This window comes from Gobius niger (genome assembly GCF_951799975.1).
Source record: "Gobius niger genome assembly, chromosome: 8".
NCBI lineage: Eukaryota > Metazoa > Chordata > Actinopteri > Gobiiformes > Gobiidae > Gobius > Gobius niger.
In genome coordinates, this window is record NC_136859.1 from 19,516,515 (window position 1) to 19,536,524 (window position 20,010).

Here is a 20,010-nt window from a genome sequence, read left to right on the forward strand (position 1 = left end):
ACTGGGCAAAGCTGCTATCACATCACTCAGGCCAATTAAGGCTTTGCCATACCTGCAAATTCCTGTATGTGTAATGTGTGTGTTTGTGCCCGCTGGAGTGAGCTGGAGTAAAAGAGTGATGCTAGCGGTTGGTCTCAGACGCTGCTTTGGGGCCACTCGACTTGATGGGAAAGTAGTGGGAGATACAGGAGTTGTACCCAGAGGGGACTGGGGACTGGCTGCTAAAAGGCATATCCACAAAATTACATCGACAAACCCCATGTTCAAGTTCAAATATATAATCAAGAACCAAAATGATGGGGTCAGTGAAACTTTGCCGAAATGTTTTTCACTGGTCTTATGTAATATGGTGTGCAGGGATGCAAGCAGCTTTCGCTAAAAGTACGCTGTGTCCTTACAACTTACAAGTCAACTGAGGATACAACTCAGTAAAGAACTTATTTATTAAAAACATAAAAAGTATATAAAATGTGTAGCCTGTGGGATTTACAGCAAAGAATCAAACAGAATGCGTATTCATTTGAGTTCTTAGGAATTCACAATAAAGGCCCATCCATTCTAATTATAAAGCTGTTTCACATGATAATTAATACATTACTCGTGTGGATTGTGGGATGTTAGTCACGGCTATAAATGTACAACTGCAGCTACAGTCAATGGACTGTCAGTGAAATAAATTGAGCAATAATCTGTATTGGTGGAAAGGACATCCTAGACTGGTCTCAATGGACTGCAGTCACTTAAAGGAAACAGATGGGTAGCTGTGTGACTGTCCCTGGAGCCTCCTCTTAACGTTGTCCTCAAATGCATCGGCAGAGAAGATGCAGTAATAGATATATTGTCAACACAAGCCATTTCCAGGAATACAATATAAAGTGCCTAAGATTACAGCTGCTGATGTTTACTACACACGTCGTACATCCTAAGTGCTAAGTCTTAATGCATGTATTGTCTATAAAAGTGTCAGCAGCAAACATGCAGGTAGAAAAAACATCAAGGTGTGTAGTTTGCACAAAAGAGCTCGCAGCGAGACACAGCGCTGGAGTTATTCTCAGCAGTGGGTAGCGATCACGGGGGTGGGGGGTGTGGGGTGGCTTAGTCTGAAGAAAAGGCCGAGGCAGACGCAATGATAGAGCCATTGCAAGGGAAAAGACAGGGGTGTTTGGGAAATGGGACTCCGACTGCGACGGTTACGGCTGTGAAGGCTTGTTCAGCGCTGACGTGACGCTCTCAGACTGAGGGAGCTGACAGGAGACGGATACGCGACAGCACGGCTCATGTCGTCTCTGGTTCGCGCTGAAGCGGTGTTTTAGAAAGCGAGGCTACATCCTTGATTTGGTTCAGCGGGGTATCTTTTGTGCCTGTCGCAAATTCAATAACGTGCAGCGCTATAATTGTACAGGGGTATTGCACTCTCCGGCTTGATTTCCAACATCTAACATGGCATACTTGAATGCTTTGATAATGATGAAATTGGGGCATTTATAGGCTGCCGTTTCTTTTGCATTTTGTGAAATTCCAACTAGTCTGACCGCAGTGACTTGCTTTAAGATAAAATATCGGCTTTATGCTTGCAACCCCAGTGGTTATAAAATGATTGAGATGATTAGATTGAAAATACGACATTTGCTGCTGCGGCAAAGAAGGTTGGATGCCCTCAAGAGGAAGTGTTGAAATGATGTCTTGAAGCGACACGCTAAATGTTTAAAGTTCGTTGTTCTATTTAACTTCTTTGTCCATGTATGTGTGCCTGACTGCACCACCCTGAGCAGCTGTCCCTCTTGTTTAGTGTGGGGGGGGGGAGAGCAGCAGCTGGAAGCCAACGGGAGACAGACACGTTTGGACAGAGTGACGTTGGACGAGCTGACAGTCCGTCTCTCCTCATACCTGTGTACTCCAGGTGGAAGCCCGCGGCAGACACGCTGATGTCCGACTGGAAGGTCAGGTACAGGTTGTTGGAGGTGCTGTTCAGCAGTTGGGGAATGGTTGTACCTTTAATAAATAATATGCACAGGAAATTAGCTCTGGAAGGGCACTGTCAAAACTTGGAAAAGACCGATTTGAATAATGAATAATGTCAAGGTGCCGTTTGGGTTTCTCAGGCCATTGAGAATATCAAGGTTTTTAATATTCATGTTTAAGGAAAGAACAAGCTGACTTTGAGTTTTGAATGTTTGCATGCAGGAAAACTTTTGGGAAGTATATTTAACCTCTTAACCCCCACCTGAACTGGGCCCATTTTCACCAGTTTGGCTTGACCCAAATCTAAAAGCTTGTTGGAAAAAAGTTGCAAAATAGCGACAAAAATGAGACCAAAATAAAGATGAAAATGCAACAACAAAAGAGCAACAAAAACGTGATGAAAAAGTGAGAAAAATGTGTGACAAAAAAGTCAAAAAAAGAGGAACAAAAAAGTGAAAAAAACACACACAAAAAAGAAAGAAAAAAGTGACAAAAAGCCACGAAAATGTGTCAAAAAAGTGACCGAAACCCAACAAAAAAGCGATGGAAAAAGTGATGGAAAAAGTGTCAAAAAAGTGACGACAACACAGCAACAGTGCGAGGAAAAAGCTCCATTTAGATAAGCTTTGTAGGTCTTACACTGGCCCATAGTGTACTCGGTTAAAGGGACTATACAGAGTTTAAAAATGTTAAAACTAAGTATTTTCCTCCCCCTACATGTTCCAGCCATGTCCTAATGTGTAGAATGAGCTCAGACCTATTAACCACAACTGCCTCTAAAATCCAGCACTGTCACTCAAAAAGGTGTTCATTCGGGTCTGAAGTGCCGTCATGCACGAGCTTTACATAGAAGGTGCAATAACGCATAAGACCAGAGGTGGCAGTAGTGAGTATAAAATGACTAACTTGCATCTAGCCCCTTTAAGGTGGGGGTTACGAGGTCATGCAAGGAAAGGGGGAACTGATCAGGTTAAAATGCCTAGGTAAATTAAATACATGTTTCATAATATTGTGATTAAGAACGGATGAATGTCAGTCAGTTTCATGTGTCTGCCCTGCAACCATCTGTAAATGTTAACGTTGTGCCCATCTAAAGTCCATAGTTGCTGGGATAGGCACCAACAGGTTTATGCACTATTTAAAATGTCACAACCTCACTGCATGACGCGCTTCTCCACTTACAACACATTTGCAAAGTTTATTTCCAAATTGAGATGTTCAGCACTTGAGGAAAGTGACATTTCGCCTCGTAAAACTGATTGTTCCAAATGGGAGTCATTATGCTAAAGCGGCTCCTCTTTCACAGGGACTCGCCACCAAGTTCTTGGATGGCCTGTTCGCGCTGGTAGCTCTGTGGCAGGGGTGCGCATTTGATTAGCAGGACCCCCGAGGCGCCCTGACACTTGGAAAGTTGCAGATTGAAACAGGGCCTAAATTATGAAGATTTATACTGCAGATAGGTGGCAGAGGTTTCTTCTCCTGCTTGACTTCCCCCTGACTGATTGTGGATGCTGTTCTCAAAGGACATGCCAAATGTCATCAGCTCCATCACAACATCTGTCTGAGGCTGGGACCTTGTGACGTTTGATTGAAACTCAGGCGGGACTTCACAACCGTGATTCCCCTTGTATCAGTTTTACCTGAGTAGCTGCCGAGCCTTGGAGCGTTGCCATCGACCCCATCGAAAAAGTCCAAGGAGTCCCAGTTGTGCTCGGTAGCAAAGGTCACAACTTGAATCTTAACGTGTAAAATGCAGAGAAAACTTTGGTAAATAGAAGCACTTAAGTTTAAAACGAACTACACTGGTACAAGTTACTTATTTCATTTATTTCGAATTCTCCACTTCACACTTACTTGTATACCAGCTCCTTCTGGGACTGTAATTTTCCAGGCACAGTTGAGATAGTTTGCGTACGGTTCAGGATATCCCGGAGAGAGTATGGTGCCTCTGCGCCCAGTCATCACTCCACCACATGGCACTACAGAAGGAACAAGCATTTGAAAACATAAACAAAGCATACATTTACTTTTAGTCCTGAAGTATTATTATGCAACATCTACATCAGCTAACATTAAGTTTATTAGTTTCATATTGTGCCAGTTGGCATTGATTTCCCCAAAGTAAGCCTTGCATTCAGCTTTACAGTTTTGTCACATAGTCTACAGGGGAAACAAATCACCACCGAAACCACTGTTTAATTAATAAGGAAGGCATCAGTGAACATTTACAAATTGCCTTTTAGTTTTCTTAACAACTCCTACTGTATAATGCATTTAGACAAGACAAATTCATGTTCTCTTTTTAATCAGACATTTAGCCAAGGTCAGAAAACTCATTCGCATTTTTTCTAAATTACATTTATTATAATATGACTGTCTATCATAAATAATAGGACTACTGGATCCAATATTCTGTTTGTGTTATCCAAAGCCTGCACAAACAGACAAGCCCATTTCTAGAAAGTGACTTAACATTACTATACACACTGCGCTCAACACAGTGCACTATATTTCTTTCACATGCTGATTAGAAGAAATAGAAGCAGAGGATTTTCACTTTGTCTGCTTTTGTTCACAGCAACATGAGTCCAATGTCTTGGCAACAGGCAAAGAAGTGCTGCACCATTTGGCTATAATTTAACAGGTCCTCTGAGCCCCTGAGCTCTCAAAGTTAATGTAATTGAGCAGTGAGATAAGAAATCACGACATTCATAAGAGCATGGACACGTCTCACCTATCTCAATCTGCAGCAGGCTCATATGTCAGAGCGAGTGTGGGTGGGCAGTGTAGGAACGAGACACTTAATGAGATACACATTTGGACTGATGTTATGAGCAGGACTTTTAATTATGTTTAAAGAGCTCAGGTATCATAGAATTAACTTAAAGCAATATTTTTAAATAATTGTCTGAGGAGGGAAAAGTTTGTGAACGTCACAATCTTTGGGAGACAAAGAAAGAGTGTGTCCGAGGAACAGAAAGTGGTGCCCTGGACGTGAAGAGGAAAAGAAGACGCTTGTGGATGTACTGAAAGATTTCTGTTAGATATATGTTAAAGATATATGTTGAGTTAATTCCTAAGAAGCAGATAAAGAACTAAAAGATTTGCCAAGAGTTACTTAATGTCCTTTACACACAATAATACAGGCTTTCCTCTCATTGTCTCCATAGTCACTCGATACATGCTGCATAACTGACCCGTGAGGAGCCTCCCCCGCAGGGCGTGACCCAAGAGTAGCTCTTGTGGCTCTGAGGAGGCTGGTGGACATGGCCTCACTGCACACTCCCACACTTTAATTGGCCGCTGTAGGATGGAAGACTAAATCCACTGTTTCAAAACAAGCTCAGTGCGACACTGTTTACTTGTCGTCACCTCAGAAATGTTTGCGCCAACAGTGTGGGATTTCTCAGGGTGAATCATCACACAATCTGTGAATTTATATCACGCCACACATGCAAAATCTACAGGAGGCACAGCATACTTCCCCTCACAAACACTTGACTGTGAAGACCCGCAAATGAATGAAAAAATAGAAGTGGAAAATGCCGCTTAGATAAGAGGTGGAATCAATTAATCTTTAATCTGAAAATTGCTGCATCAACATGTTAAAAATAAGTTAAAATACTGTACAGAGCTAAACCAGAGAAGATTAGATCTGCTGGGGCAACATAATGATCATTGTTGATGTAAATGTGTTATCTATATCAATCTATCTATCTATCTATCTATCTATCTATCTATCTATCTATCTATCTATCTATCTATCTATCTATCTATCTATCTATCTATCTATCTATCTATCTATCTGTCTGTCTGTCTGTCTGTCTGTCTGTCTGTCTGTCTGTCTGTCTGTCTGTCTGTCTGTCTGTCTGTCTGTCTGTCTGTCTGTCTGTCTGTCTGTCTGTCTGTCTGTCTGTCTATCTATCTATCTATCTATCTATCTATCTATCTATCTATCTATCTGTCTGTCTATCTATCTGTCTATCTGTCTGTCTGTCTGTCTGTCTGTCTGTCGGCATGGTAGCGCAGCGGTTAGCGCTCTCGCTTCATAGCTGGAAGGTCTGGGTTCGATTCCCACCTGGGCGGGGCCTTTCTGTGTGGAGTTTGCATGTTCTCCCCATGTATGCATAGGTTGCCTCCGGGTACTCCAGTTTCCCCTACCACTAAATCATGTACAATAGGCCAGGATGAATGATGATGTGGTTGCGTGAATACGCACACACATCATCATTCATCATTGGTGGTGGTCAGAGGGACCGTTGGCGCAGCTGTCTGTCAGTCTCCTCCAGGGGAAACTGAAGCAAAAAACGTGGCTTATCACCACCGAGTATGGAGTGAATGCACAATTGTCTCATGTAAAGCACTTTGTGACTATGTCTGTGAATAAAGCTTTTCTTCTATATAAATAAAGATCTTCTATCTATCTAATCTGAGGCTGCGTGATTAAACATTCATTTGAAGGACGACCCAATGCATCTGCGTTCATGACATTTTCTCGACTCCCCGTGGTGGGGAGTAGGTGGGCGTCCCTCCCCTACCCAAGAAAAAATTCCAACAAGTGAATGTGCTTTGCCTTAACTTTAACCTGATTGTAATTTTGCATATCTTCTTTTGTAAGGTGCATTGAGTTGCCTTGTGTACGAAATGCTCTGTATAAATAAAGTTGCTTTGCCTATTATCAATTTAACTGTTTGAAACCTTTCTGGGCTTTCAAACTGAACAGATGTGGAATAATTAAATACATCTCATCACTAACACAAACAATAAACATCTGTTATTCAATGCACAATTAATTGCTTTAGGCAGGACAACATATCCTGTCTCAAGGCGGAAGACCTTTACAACAACTTCTGAAATTCATGTGATTAATTAAGCAGTTAATATTTCTCAAATGCTTCATACTTCTCAGTGCACAGTGAACTGCATGTAAGTTCAAAGCATATATAGCAAATATAATAAAAACGCGATTAGTGTAGATGCTTTTTCAAAATTGCGCAGCCCGACTGTTATGGTTAGCATGTGTCTACCTTGCCCGTTCCAATGTGTCATCATTCTTAAACATAGTTCAAATCTACCTATTGAAGATTGTTGCAGACAATCAAAATGGATTGCACCAGACGAATGCACTAATGGCCACACATTATTTCATGTAGGAATGATTAACATAGCACAATCCAATTCATATCCAGTCAAGAAGTAAATTAGCTACGGTATGCATCCATTCAAGCAAAGTATTGCACAAAAACCACTGCACAGCTACTCCAAACATTACGCAACCATTCAGTCTACACTAATTAAATCACAATAGGATGTTCAGCGCTAAATTTAATTCATTTGTCTTTGGCAATCACACAAAACAACAATACAACCCAGTGCAAGGAGGTATTTCAAATGTAAGCAGGGTGTAATGCCGTCATCTCCTGTAAACAAGACCTGGGTAATTGAGCATAGTGTTTTTGTGGAAACTGCCATAAAACTACTATATATATGCATTATTCCAGAGCGCACAGCCTCTGGGAGAGTGAGAGCGAGAGAGAAGCTGAGGCCAGATTGAATCTCCAGATAAAAATCAGTGTGTTTAAAATCGGAGCGTGTGTGCCACTTCTATTCCCTCAACACTTGGCAGTAAACTTGCATGAACCCTGAATTTGCTGTTTGGCATCGGGCCTGGCTTTCCATAGATCTTTTCTTACTGCTTGTGTACTTCTTTATCTTCCTGAGGTAGACAGGTGGGAGTCTGTTTGACACCAAGTTTATGCCCTTTCGAACAACTGTGTAGGCGTCATATTGGACCTTGCATACAAATATGATGCATTTATTTTTACACGGATTCTTAAGTAGGCGCTATCCAAAACATACCCGTCGTACACCAGTGGAGTTGTAGTTTTCTCACCTTTCCGTCACTCACTTTTGAAGTTTTTACTTTGTCAAACATCTGAGACTTCAACTTTGTCGACAGAATGTGACTAATGGGTAAACATGCCCTGGCTTTTCCACTATCCTCGCGATACTTCTCGATATCCCATTGTCATGTGGGATTTGTGTGACAATAGTTCGCCCCTTGAAATAACTGCGTGATGTAAAGTGTAGCCATGCATAAAAAAGTGTGGATTTTTTTCATTAATATTTATGCAAACAAATCCAGGCTTGCATGTCTAATGTACATATGGTTGCCAAAATGCATGTAATGATAAGATGATACTTAAAGCAGATGGCGCATGTATAAATGATTCAGGGGCTTTTTTTTTACAAGGTGAAATGGGCTGTGGTTTCCAGTGCCAGAACATAAACAGAGAAGGATGAGGAGCCCAACTGAGGATTTGTAGGAAAAAACACTGCATTTCAGAAAGTAGAGCAAACATGTAAAAGCAAAGCCGGCATATGGCGCAGGTGAATGTTTGCCAAGTGCATGAGTTGTTATTGATCACATAATACACTGCAGACCAGCGGTTCTCTGCACGTGGATTGGGACCTGAAAGTGGGTCGAAGAATCATTTTTAGTGGGTCTGACTGGATAATTTGAATTGCTTGTCAAACCGCCAGATGTTGTTATGTGTATATTGTAGAATGGATGAGGCAGGATTCTGCCTGAACAAGCCTAGTTACCGAAACGTTGCACCTGTAAATGATTCTCACTTTTTGCATGATAGACAGTGTGCGGGAGATTCTTTTCTTTTAAGTTTGACGAGCATTATGCTCGACCTCTCAATCGCACCTGTACCTGTTAGGAAGCAGGTGCCTTTTGTATTTTGCCATGATACATTGAAAGTGGGTCCAGAAGCTACAACAGTTGAGAACTACAGCCGCAGACTATCAAATTTTCTATATGTTTTACATTTTGTAGTTTTCAACAACTGTAGAAAACTAGCATTGCTGCTAAAACTGACACATTTACAGAAATGTTCATTAATGTGTACTGTCCCTGTCAAATAAACTAATAAACAAATATTATGCTCGAATGCATGAAAAACAATGTGAGCAAATAAAATTCATGACTTTAAATTGAGTCTCTAAATTTGAACAGACAATAAAGAGGATCAAATGTTGTCTTCTATTATAATCAGTTTAGACCTCCTTAAGATTATACCCATATGCCCTTGTGGCAGCCAACTTCAGTTTGTAACCAGAAATGTGTTTTAAGGATTATCTTTTCTTTTCTTTTTAAATTTCGCCTTTCTTTTTTTCTCTACCTTTTCTGGTTGTTCAAAACATTATCTACAATCATCTGGCATGCACACACATAAAGTAAACATCTCTGTGCTTAAACAATTTGCATCTGCTTCAATATTTCCCTCTTTTGTGTGCTGTTCAGTTGTAGGAAAATGCATGCATAAATTTACATACAAAAGAACACAAAAAGCACAGACATGACAGCTTCTGAAAGAGAGGAAAACTAAACCTGGGTGCACCTGCTCTCCTCGTTAGAGTGTGTTCGAGTAGTAAAACTGGAGGATGCTCACCGACACATGTGGGCACGGTGCCGTTCCACTGGGCCAGCGCGTTGGGCACGGCCTCACACCTGATGGCAGTGGCTCCGTGCAGCGTGTAGCCTGGATTACACTCAAAGAGCACAGCCATGCCGGTGCCAAAGTCGTTCCCGATCCGCTTCCCAAACCGCGGTTCAGGCACTGAGTTGCACTGTGAGGCACTGGTCCTGGGAACAGCTACAAGGGAGAGATAAGGAGCAGGAGTCAGGAGTGCAAAGGTGGCCAAAGAACAGCAGCACTGAGAAAAATAAGCTCTTTTAACTATTCGTTTAGTTGACAGAATTTCCTTTGCACTATTATAGTTTGTTTGTTTTATTCATGTAAAAACAGGATTGTACAAAAGAAAAAGAACCTAACTCTGTCCTTAACCTTTTTTGTATGCCTTCAAACTCTGTTTTGTTTAACCCTTTACTGAAGTAGGTCATTTTGATTCACTCGCCTGTAAAATGATGTCTCCAAATTAAAACCATTACTGTAAATGTCCCTTATGGAATTTACATAATTCTTCTGCATGTGAGTCTCTAGTTGTAGCCACAACAATCAGTATGACAATCAGTGCCACTATTGGCAAGTTATCAACTACAGTACTGAATAAAATAATAATTTTCTTTATCCTCGCCTACATTTTTTGATGAAAATAAAGGTCTACAGCTGAAATAGACAGGTGGGAACCAAAACAAACTGTGAGCCTCTAAAAATACTACCACTTGAACATATATTTCAAACAGGTCAACAATATCTGTAAAATGTAACATTGTACATCAATTTTTACATGGATATGTCCGTGTGTTTTATAGGGGGACCTTTGTCTTACCCAAATCTATCATTTATTTAGTAACATGTCGGGCAATGTGACTGAGGTGCGTATAGGTATGCATTTGATACGTAGCTTCTTAAAGGCAATAACCTAGCAATATGATATAATCTATTCATGACATAAAATAATACTAAGTAATTGTATGCATAAATCATATTTTCGCTGTTTTACATCCCTGGCCGTTTTGAGTTATTAAATACTCTACATGTTGTTCCCAATTAGAGAAAATGAAGAACAAGAGAACAAGTACTTCTATTGTTAGTGGACATATAGTCTTACATACAAAGTGCACTAAAAAACGAAATAAACAACACATTCATTTTCATTTTCAGATAACATGTTTTACCTTGGTAAACAAAATGAAACCCTTTTGCTGTTTCACTTCCATTTGCAGAAAACTTGAGTGTTATTTTATTTCCTGAACTCAAAGGCAACGTCTCGCCTGTGGATGACAACAAACAGAAAAATGTTAATGCAGTTTCAGGTTAAGCTACTCTGACTTCAAGGTGATGTATAGAAATCTTGTACTGTGCTGGTAAAATGGGAGCTATTATTTGAACACATTACAGCGATCACAAAAGTAGCTCAATACAATAACGATGTTTGCACTTTTTTTTCAAATGGGTTTAAATATACTCGTTTTCTGACGGCTCATGCGTGCATTTCACTCTTTGGTTGGATAGAACAGAGCATAGCACCCGAATGGCACAAAAAACTGCGCTGGTTGCATTAGCGCTGAAGGTCACAGTAACCCGAGTTACCTGAGTGAGATCCATAGATGGAGGACAGAAGGGCAGAGTCTGTGGAGGAGCCATCATAGATCTCAACCAAATCAGTCGTCAAGGTCTGGAAAAACACAAACTGGCCAAACAGCACTGTAAGAGAAAGACACAACATGGGGAAAACAGATTAAAAAAAGAAGTTCATTTTAGCTCATTTCTTCAAGTATGGAATTAAAAAAAGACACATCAAATGTCACTTGTGGAGCACTGTGGGTGACTTGTGTGGTTTCAGAGGAAGAAGGCACTGGATTTGCTTCCGAGAACAAATGTCTAATCGAGATTCCAAAACACGCAGGGCAGGTTGATCCAATGTCACTGCAGCTGAGGACTTTAAAGGGAATTTTATTTTACAATGACAAATGGAAACATTTTCGGACAGGTTTTAAAGTGTGTAGGACAGGTTTTCAGTAGATTTATAACTTTGATAGGATATTGCGTGTGGTTAGCAGAAAACAACGCTTTACACCAGCTGAGTGACAATTTTATGAGGAAAGCGCTAAAGCATCAGTGACAGAGGAAGAGGATGAAATTCATAGTAAAGTACAGAACAAGGACTTGCTCAAAGCCCATTGGTGCAGTGTAGTTGCTGGAAAGAGCTACGGCTGGGTACCATTAAACGATACAAGTATGGTATAAAAAAAAAGGTTTATATACGACTGGTAAAAAGAAAATTAAGTATCAAAAGCAGATACCGAAAAGAAATATAAAACCCAACAGTTTTCAGCCTCAAAATGTAGAAGGAAAAAAAGAAAAACATGAGTTGGGAAAAAGGGGGAAAATTGAGAAAATAAAGTGGGAAAAATGGGGGAAAAGAGTGGAAAAATTGGGACAAATTTGGGGGGATAAAATTGGGGGAAAATTGAAAATTTGGGGGAAATTTTGAGAAAAAAACATTCAAAATTTGAAAAATTTGGGAAACATTTGTTTTTTTTCAATATGGGAAATTTGGGGGGAACAAATGTGAAAAAAACAATGGTTAAAATGGGGGAAATTAATACGAAAAACTTGGAAAGCGTATTTTTCACCCTTCTGTAGTTAGGCTATAGAAAGTTTCTTGGTCGTTTCATCTCAAACAAATTATACAAATGCAAAAGAAATTAAATGGAAGGAAAATGAATAAATTAACATTATTCTGTTGGTTAAAGTACCGACATTGAAAAAATTTAATGGTAACCAGCCCTAGCTCTAATACTTCTTTGTAATGTAAGTCATATCCTGTACACATGTCCACAAGCACGTTAAAAGCTAAACATCACCAACAATATGCCATAATGACACAAAGATGATCACGTTAACACAAAACACACTATTTAATCTGTCAGTACAATAAATGACAACTGAAGAACTGGATGAAGGCAGTGGAATGACAATGTGTGTCTAGACTTTGACCTTTAAATTGATTAAGCCACCTCTGACTAATGACACAGCATGTGGTATCAGCTCTGGGATCGCGAAATCTTATCTCAGCTATAGAGCGATGGGGGAACTACACAGAGCTTATGATAATGAACTGGGGATTATTTAAATACTGGGGGCATGAATATTTCCAATTAAGCATTCTTGATGATATCACTCTGTGCACATCCTTGAAAATAATGTGATCTTCTTTCATTTGTGTGTGCATAGATACACCCCGCTGAATCCCGAGTGGCGGTCTGAGACAGAGATCCTCAGCTATGCACAATGTACTGTATACCGAGAATGACAGAAAACATTATTCTTCAGAGCCTTGTGCGGAAACATCCTGACGTCTTTTGTGCATTTTCATCCGCTTTGTGCAAATGGAGAGCTAAACCAATCAGCGCTTATTTTTGCATACCAAAGCAGAAGCCTTCCTGGTCGTCGTAGCTCACAATGCCACTGGAAATAGGCTTTTCAAGAGCAACTGCCAAAGCAACCCTAAGAAGTCATTGTTCGACTATTTATACCTGAAATCATTTCCATTTTTATTATTTACTTTTTGAACATGTCTGATCTCCATTGTAATTATCTTCAACTGTCTTTACTCTGCTTGAGGTTCTCAAACTGTGGTACGTGTACAACTGGAGGCTCATTTAGGGGATACTCCAGGTCTGCAATTTCATCTGGTTTTAACCCAGTTAAAGCAGAACTAAGTAACTCATGCCCCTAGAGGCCATGAGCGCCACTGCAGGTGTCGTAGCATGTTGCTTTTTTTTTACTCATTAATTGTCCGTGAGAGTAAATACTACGCTGACAGAAAAGACAAAGAGAGAGAGAGGGATATTGTACATCCAATTACTTGGCTGTAAATACTGTTTAAGTGACGCTAGCCCACAGACACGGAGGCAGTGAAAATTGCAATCGGGGTTTTCTGGCCAGAGACACCAGGGGAGATGAAAGACCCCCCAATCATCCCATTAACATTTGTATTACCCCCAAAGGGATTGCGAAAAGGATTTATTAAGGTAAACAAGTTACTTAAACAAGTTACTTAGTTCTTCTTTAACACATGTCAAATCAAGGTCTTTATTTAGACACTTTTCAAATAGGGTTTGGTCCTGGTACGGTGACACTTGGAAGATCATGCATATATTTGATGACCTTGTACTCCGATGGTCAAATATTTTCTGCTGTGGAAAGTTTGAGAACCACTGCCTTGACTCAGGGTAAAGGGTAGCCACGAAAAATCGCATTACATATTTACAAGTTTTCGCTCGCATGATGTGACATAGTTTGGGTTGCTGTTTTTTCCTTGTGCTTGCTGCATTCATAGGCTCGCAACAGAATTCACCTGAGACTTTCGAAAAAGGTGTGGAAAAACAAAAACACTTGTAACAGAGGCAAGTGCTAAGGTAAAATAGCACCATATGTTGGTCCTTCTGGCTATGAATTATGGAGGAGCTATCTGTCTTCTTCCCTCTGCGCCCGTATGGATCTTCTGTGGCAGGGACGCCTCACAGTTTAGCACAATGGGACCATTCTTCCCACAACTAAGAAATACTAGTATCTAAATGACTCCATGGGGCCACGGGAGGCAGCGCTGCATAGTTCCCCAAGAGATTACACTTGTGACAGAGTACAAATGTCCGACGAGGTGTCACTATCAGAGATGGAGCACACAGACGGAAGGCAATGTTTGTATGTTTGTGTAATGAGATAACCTTGCAACCTTTTTTGCTTAGCATGAAACTCAACATACAAGCAAGTAGCAGTAAAAACACGCCCACACATTAAGAAAAACAATGAAAACCGCAGACCAGAAGGTGTAGTCACAGAGACAACCGGGTCTCTTTATCTGCTGAGACGTGAGGACGCCTATGGCACAACGCAACGTGGAATAAGGAATGGCTTTACCCTGAGGGATGGCTCACTGCAGGAGCATTAGCATACCAACACAGGGCTTTGTAGAATAGGCTACACCGCTGCACTTGCACACAAGCACACACAAGTACAGTGCCTCTAATCCAAAGGCAGCAGACCATGACACCAATCTGCTCCTTTGCTGTAATCACGCCCTGATATTAAGTCAATAAATCATGGTAAACTTGTTGCCTAATTTATGCAGAACTATGATGAATCTTTTGTCCTCTGGGTCTAGTCGCCGTAATGTAATGCACCGCATATGAACAATGGGCAACATTATTATGCCGGGATCTTAACCTTGATTTATTCCAAAATATAAAGATATGCTCTTTATGCACTCTAAGGCTGTAGATTTAAGTACTGAGATGGGTATATCTTTCCCTGATGCCTGCTGGGCAAAACCAATATATACACAATGCAAGCTTCAGTAACGACAATCCAACTTCCATTTCCTTTGGAGCCTTTTACAACAAATGCACAAAGTTCAAAGGGAACATGACAAAAACAAAAATAACAGCAATATTTTGTACAAATCTAACTAGAAGTGAGGAGAACTGCTGATTCACTGATGCATGGGCTGAACACAGAGAAGGAAGACACTCCTTAGTTCATTCTGACTGAATACACACATTTCCTGCAGGTATTTGGCTCCTCGTTTACACTGAGAAAACCCCACACTAAAAGGTGCTCAAATGGGCTGTGACTGGTGTGAGGAAGACAAGGAATTTAAAATCACTGTCATTTTTCTGGGACACTTTTTTGAACAAAGAGTATCCTGCTATAATAAAAAAAAAAGGAAAATAAAGGGCAAAGACACACACCTGGGCGACAACAATATCTGCATGAATCATGTAAAGTAATGTGGAGTAATGTGCGCTGAACAAAACCATTCCCCTCATCAGCAAAGAGTTAAAGGTTATGTGTTTTTGCATTGAAAGCAAATTTGATTTGATTGTGAGCATGTCAGTTATGCACTACCAAATGTTGTTTTAATATCACACCAATAAAGTATATTGCATGAAAGATGTTCACACAATTCTTAAGATTCTAGTTGTACCCATTCATTTTTAAAGACATACTAGCTCTAATTTAAAATGAATAACCTCTAACGTTCTTAATAAAATCAGCAGTAGCAAACATCCAATCCCAACTTCTCTCTGAACTTCTCTCTAAACCCTCACTCAGGTTCTTTATCATGAGACTATTGGGCCAGAGTCCTCTCCCTGTCAGAACAAGGGCATGTGCAGATAGGATCACCACAATAATGCCCAGAAGAAAAATATCATAATCCCTAGACAGCCTCTATCTCTGTCACTCGGCGGCACTCCATTCTGCTCCTGTACGATGAATAAACAAATGGCGCCTCACAAGGAGACGGCTGGTGGAGGCACTGACCATGAACTGAATGATTTGTCTGATCTGACCGATGCCTTTCTGACTTTTAATCAAACTTAATGTCATCTCTTTCTGCGGCCCACAGTCTTCAATATGGAAGGAGTCAGCCTCCTCAACTGCCTTCATGAATGCACGATTTTGAGGGGGAAAAATGTAATGGTATATTCAATCAATTATTCTGAATATTTTTCATCTGCTGCTCTGGAATCACAACATCCCCCCCTGTCACCGCTTATGTGTATTACCTGTCTGCCCACGGTTGTTTGGATGATCGAGTTATTTGTTCTTCAAATGTTTTATTTATCACGTTGAACAAATCTACACTTATTTCATTCTTATCACCAATTTTAAAATATTTATTGTTGTTTGTATGTTATCAGCTGTGTCTGCACTACGTGCCCAGAACAAATTTCCCCTAGTGGGACAATAAAGTTTAATTCATTCATTCATTCATTCATTCATTCATTCATTCATTCATTCATTCATATAGAGATTGCCATTAGATTTGTATTTAACACTTAAAATTGCAGTCTTTGCGATTTCGGTAATTGCAACACTTCAAATTTTGAACCCCCACCTGGACTGAGCGCATTTTTTCTAGTGTGGATTTACCCGAACTTCTTGAAAAAATGGTCAAAGTAGCATCAAAAATGAGACGAAAACGCAACAAAAGAGTGACAAAAACATGACGAGAAAAAGACAAAAACACAACAAAAAGGCAACCAAAGAATAACAGAAAAGTGACAAAAAACAGACAAAACTGTGATGAGAAAGTTACAAAAACGGCACTAAAGAGCAACAAAAAAGCGATGAAAAGAGATGTCTTAGCTTTCAAATGAGGTGTTGCACTGTCCTATCGGCTTGTTAGCTTTTAGACTTGAGTAAAGCTGAACTGGAGAAAATGCACTTGGTTAAAGGGACTAGATCCAAGTTGGTCATTATATACTCACTACTGCCACCTCAGGTCTTACGCGTAACTGCAGCTTCCATATTAAACTCGAGCATGACGACAATTCGGACCTGAATTAACATCTTTTTGAGTGACAGTGCAAGATTTTAGAGGCAGTTGTGGTGAATAGGTCGGGGCTAATTCTACACCTAAAGACATTGCTGGAACATAAATTTAATTTTAACATTTTTAAACTCATTGTAGTCCCTTTAAGGAAGGGGGTAAGAGGTTAAATATGTAGCAGCGCAGCCCTGACAGAAATGACCATTTTTGGAAGTTTTAAAATTGCAACATTATCCACAGGGCTCCACAAAGGGAGGGCTGCCAGTGTGAACGTCTGCCAAATCAGAGCATGACTGGTTTGCCGTGGCAACCCCTGACAAAATGGAGCAACAAAACGCAATTGTTGTTACCTAAACATAAGTGACATTTATATTAAACTAAAATTACATTTCAAATAAAGCCAGTGGAAAGAATCTCATATGGCATAAAACAACATTCAGTGGGACCTCTTGTGGTGTCACTTTCATTTTACATTCCGCATGTTATTCTTACATAGTCTTGTGACGTAGCCTGCAATGCATCACGCCATATCAAGAAAACCGTCTCGGATGCAAAGCTCATTTTACACAGACATATGAAACCCATGTGATGCTTTGATAGTGATCAAATATTTTTACAGCTTGCGATAAATCAACTTTGCAAACATGCTATCACTGGATCATATTATGTTGAGAATTGTGCCATGAATAAAACACCTTGGAACAGTGTAGCGCAGAATAGCAATGGTGTAACTTGCATCCGATCTACAAACCACTACAAAAGCTACATGTGCCTTAGGGCTGAGGAGAGGCGCGATAAGGCTGTGCACTGGGATTTACAAAAGGTAAGCAAAATGGCAGCATATGTTTGTCCTTCTGCCGATGAATAATAGAAGAGGTGCCTGTCATCTTTGCTCTGCTGCGGCCCGGGCCTTCAGAGCGGTGACGGCAAACAGACGCTTCATTTACTGACTGCAGAGCGGGTGCATGACAGGGGCCGGGGAATATATTTTTAATGGCCATTATCAACATGCGGTACCTTCACAGCCTTTTGGTAAATATTGGGTGGTTGCACCTTGGCAAGTAAAGCATTCAGTCCATTAAAGCTAGATCTATTGTCCATGATTAAAGTGCTATAGAGCTGGACACAATACTAGGAAAAGTACATGGGGAATACTATTACCTTATATCACCTACAGTGTTTAAACATTTCTGTTTTACTAATTATCTTCAATAAACCCCTTTATCTCTGCTGTTGCTACATTGAACTTGTAAACTGGCTGTCAATCACGTACTGGTTCACTCAAAGGTTGGGGGAAAAAGAGAGAAAGTTCTTTGAAATTACAGTAATCCGGCTGTGCTTGCATTACTTGGACTCAGCAGTCAAAAGGTCAATGTACCCGGTCAAAGTTACAGGGAAACTTCACTAAATATATAACAAATGCTATTATTCTAAAACGTTTGTCTTTATTTGTCTTCAATAAATAGTACTTTGTGTGAGATCAATATACATGCATAGCTCCCAGTGCAAATTCCTTTCAAATTCATATTTCCTTGCTTTTATGAATGCTGATTCTAGTCATTGCCAAATAAAGCCTCCCAAAAGGCGAGACAGTTTGTGTTCTTTTATTCCTTTTATTCCCTCAATTTCTCACCTCTAGCCTGAATATCACTGGATTTCATTAGATTACTCATGTGCTGTACTTTCAACACTGCCATGCATTTACAGCTACAATCTGTTATAGCTTCTGTTCCACCTCCTGGCACATACGCATAGGTTTAACATATTTATAGACATTATCGAAGCAAAACATGAATGTATCGGCAAATTTCACCCCAGGTTTTGAATTGAAATGAAGAGCGCTTGTGTCTTTGAGCGAGGCATTTCACCCGGACACATTTTCTCCCACAGATAGGACATCTGACATGAAAAAAACTTACCCATTTCAGAACATAGAGTATGTTAAATAACTTGCCAATTCCTAAAGCGGCACGTTGAGGCATTTTTGTAAATTAAAACATTATAGAATTTTTGCCAGGAATCTGTGTTCAATTAAGATGCACAGGAAAATGTCACACTTTATCATTATACACCTGTACCATATGCAGCATGTATATTGAAAATGTCACCCTTAACAGGTGTTGTATGACTAATATATAAGTGGCATATATTAAGCAATTTGGCTTTCCGATTGAGGCAAACACAACCCATCACTCATTAGCCTGGTCCCTTAGCTACACACAGCTGATCCATGTTTGTAGTTGAGGTTTGGGATGTCCCTCAGTAGCAGAGAAACATGTAGGAATAACTAATTGGAAGAATGAGAAAAGTAATAAGCGTAGGGACAACACAGCGCAAACAAATGCTGTAGGCGCAATACCAGCTCGGCTAATTCGAAACTAAAACATTGTTCCACAGTGAATCCCACTCAATGCAAATACGTTTCTGAGGAGCTGCTTATGTTTATGAGCAGGGCCTTGAGCTACGGTACACTGCATACATACAATATATATGCATATTTAGAGAAAAGGTTATGACAGGTGAATTGGCAAGTGCATCCAAAAATCTCCAGATAAAAACAGCAAGAAAACAGAGAGAAAGAACAGAAAATCTTAGAAATTTCTGAAATAAAAGTTTAACACTACGACGGTAAGTCTGCAAGTTAACAAGACGTACGTGTTTCTTGTTGGTGCTTGAGGCAAAATGCTAAATAAGTTTATTATTTGTATGCAAAATAAACAAGATGAGAAATGGAGTGGCAGAATGAAATCCTGAAGAAAGCACCACACACTGATGAACCCAATATATTACTGCCAGAAGGGACTAGTATTAAAGTTTCTTCTTTTCTTTTTTTTCCTGTCAGGAGGCAAAACTACACTGCAACGTGTAAGTTTAATTTCTCCATTCCAGTGTGCACCAATTTGTCATGGAACTAGCTGTTCAAGTGTTCAAAACCATGCCAAATACAGGTTGATTAAGCCACAAAGTCTCACAATCAAATGTGTTTTAGTACCAGTGACAAGCCCGTAAAATATCTGGGATAAAAACTCGGCAAGATAATGACGCATAAAGAGAACACAGCACACTCATGAAACCGAGCAACTAAACTAAAATGAGGCGCAAGAGATAATTAAATCAATATTTAGAAAGCACTGAAAAGCTGTGCTGTTGATTTAAAGTGTTGTATGAATGCTTTTCAGTCAAATGGCTTTTTGCGACTCTACTTGAATGCAAGGGGAAATTTAAATTGCC

The 20,010-nt window shown here is 40.1% G+C and overlaps 2 protein-coding genes across 4 annotated transcripts in view; one reads left to right on the plus strand and one right to left on the minus strand.

Annotated features, from left to right (window-relative positions):
• eomesb (eomesodermin homolog b) overlaps positions 1-20,010 on the plus strand; it is a 383,568-nt gene that overhangs the window by 138,551 nt on the left and 225,007 nt on the right. The gene's annotated exons all lie outside the window — the stretch shown is intronic.
• The window catches only part of LOC306967220 (CUB and sushi domain-containing protein 3-like), a 184,190-nt gene that overhangs the window by 70,434 nt on the left and 93,746 nt on the right, over positions 1-20,010 (minus strand). For all 3 annotated transcript variants that reach the window (XM_079562149.1, XM_079562150.1, XM_079562148.1), the window contains exons 32-37: positions 11,028-11,141; positions 10,613-10,708; positions 9,423-9,626; positions 3,817-3,941; positions 3,603-3,699; positions 1,888-1,992 (exon numbers count right to left, since the gene is read on the minus strand). In XM_079562149.1, the coding sequence (XP_079418275.1) occupies positions 1,888-1,992; positions 3,603-3,699; positions 3,817-3,941; positions 9,423-9,626; positions 10,613-10,708; positions 11,028-11,141 (741 nt within the window). The remainder of the gene's footprint in view (positions 1-1,887; positions 1,993-3,602; positions 3,700-3,816; positions 3,942-9,422; positions 9,627-10,612; positions 10,709-11,027; positions 11,142-20,010) is intronic.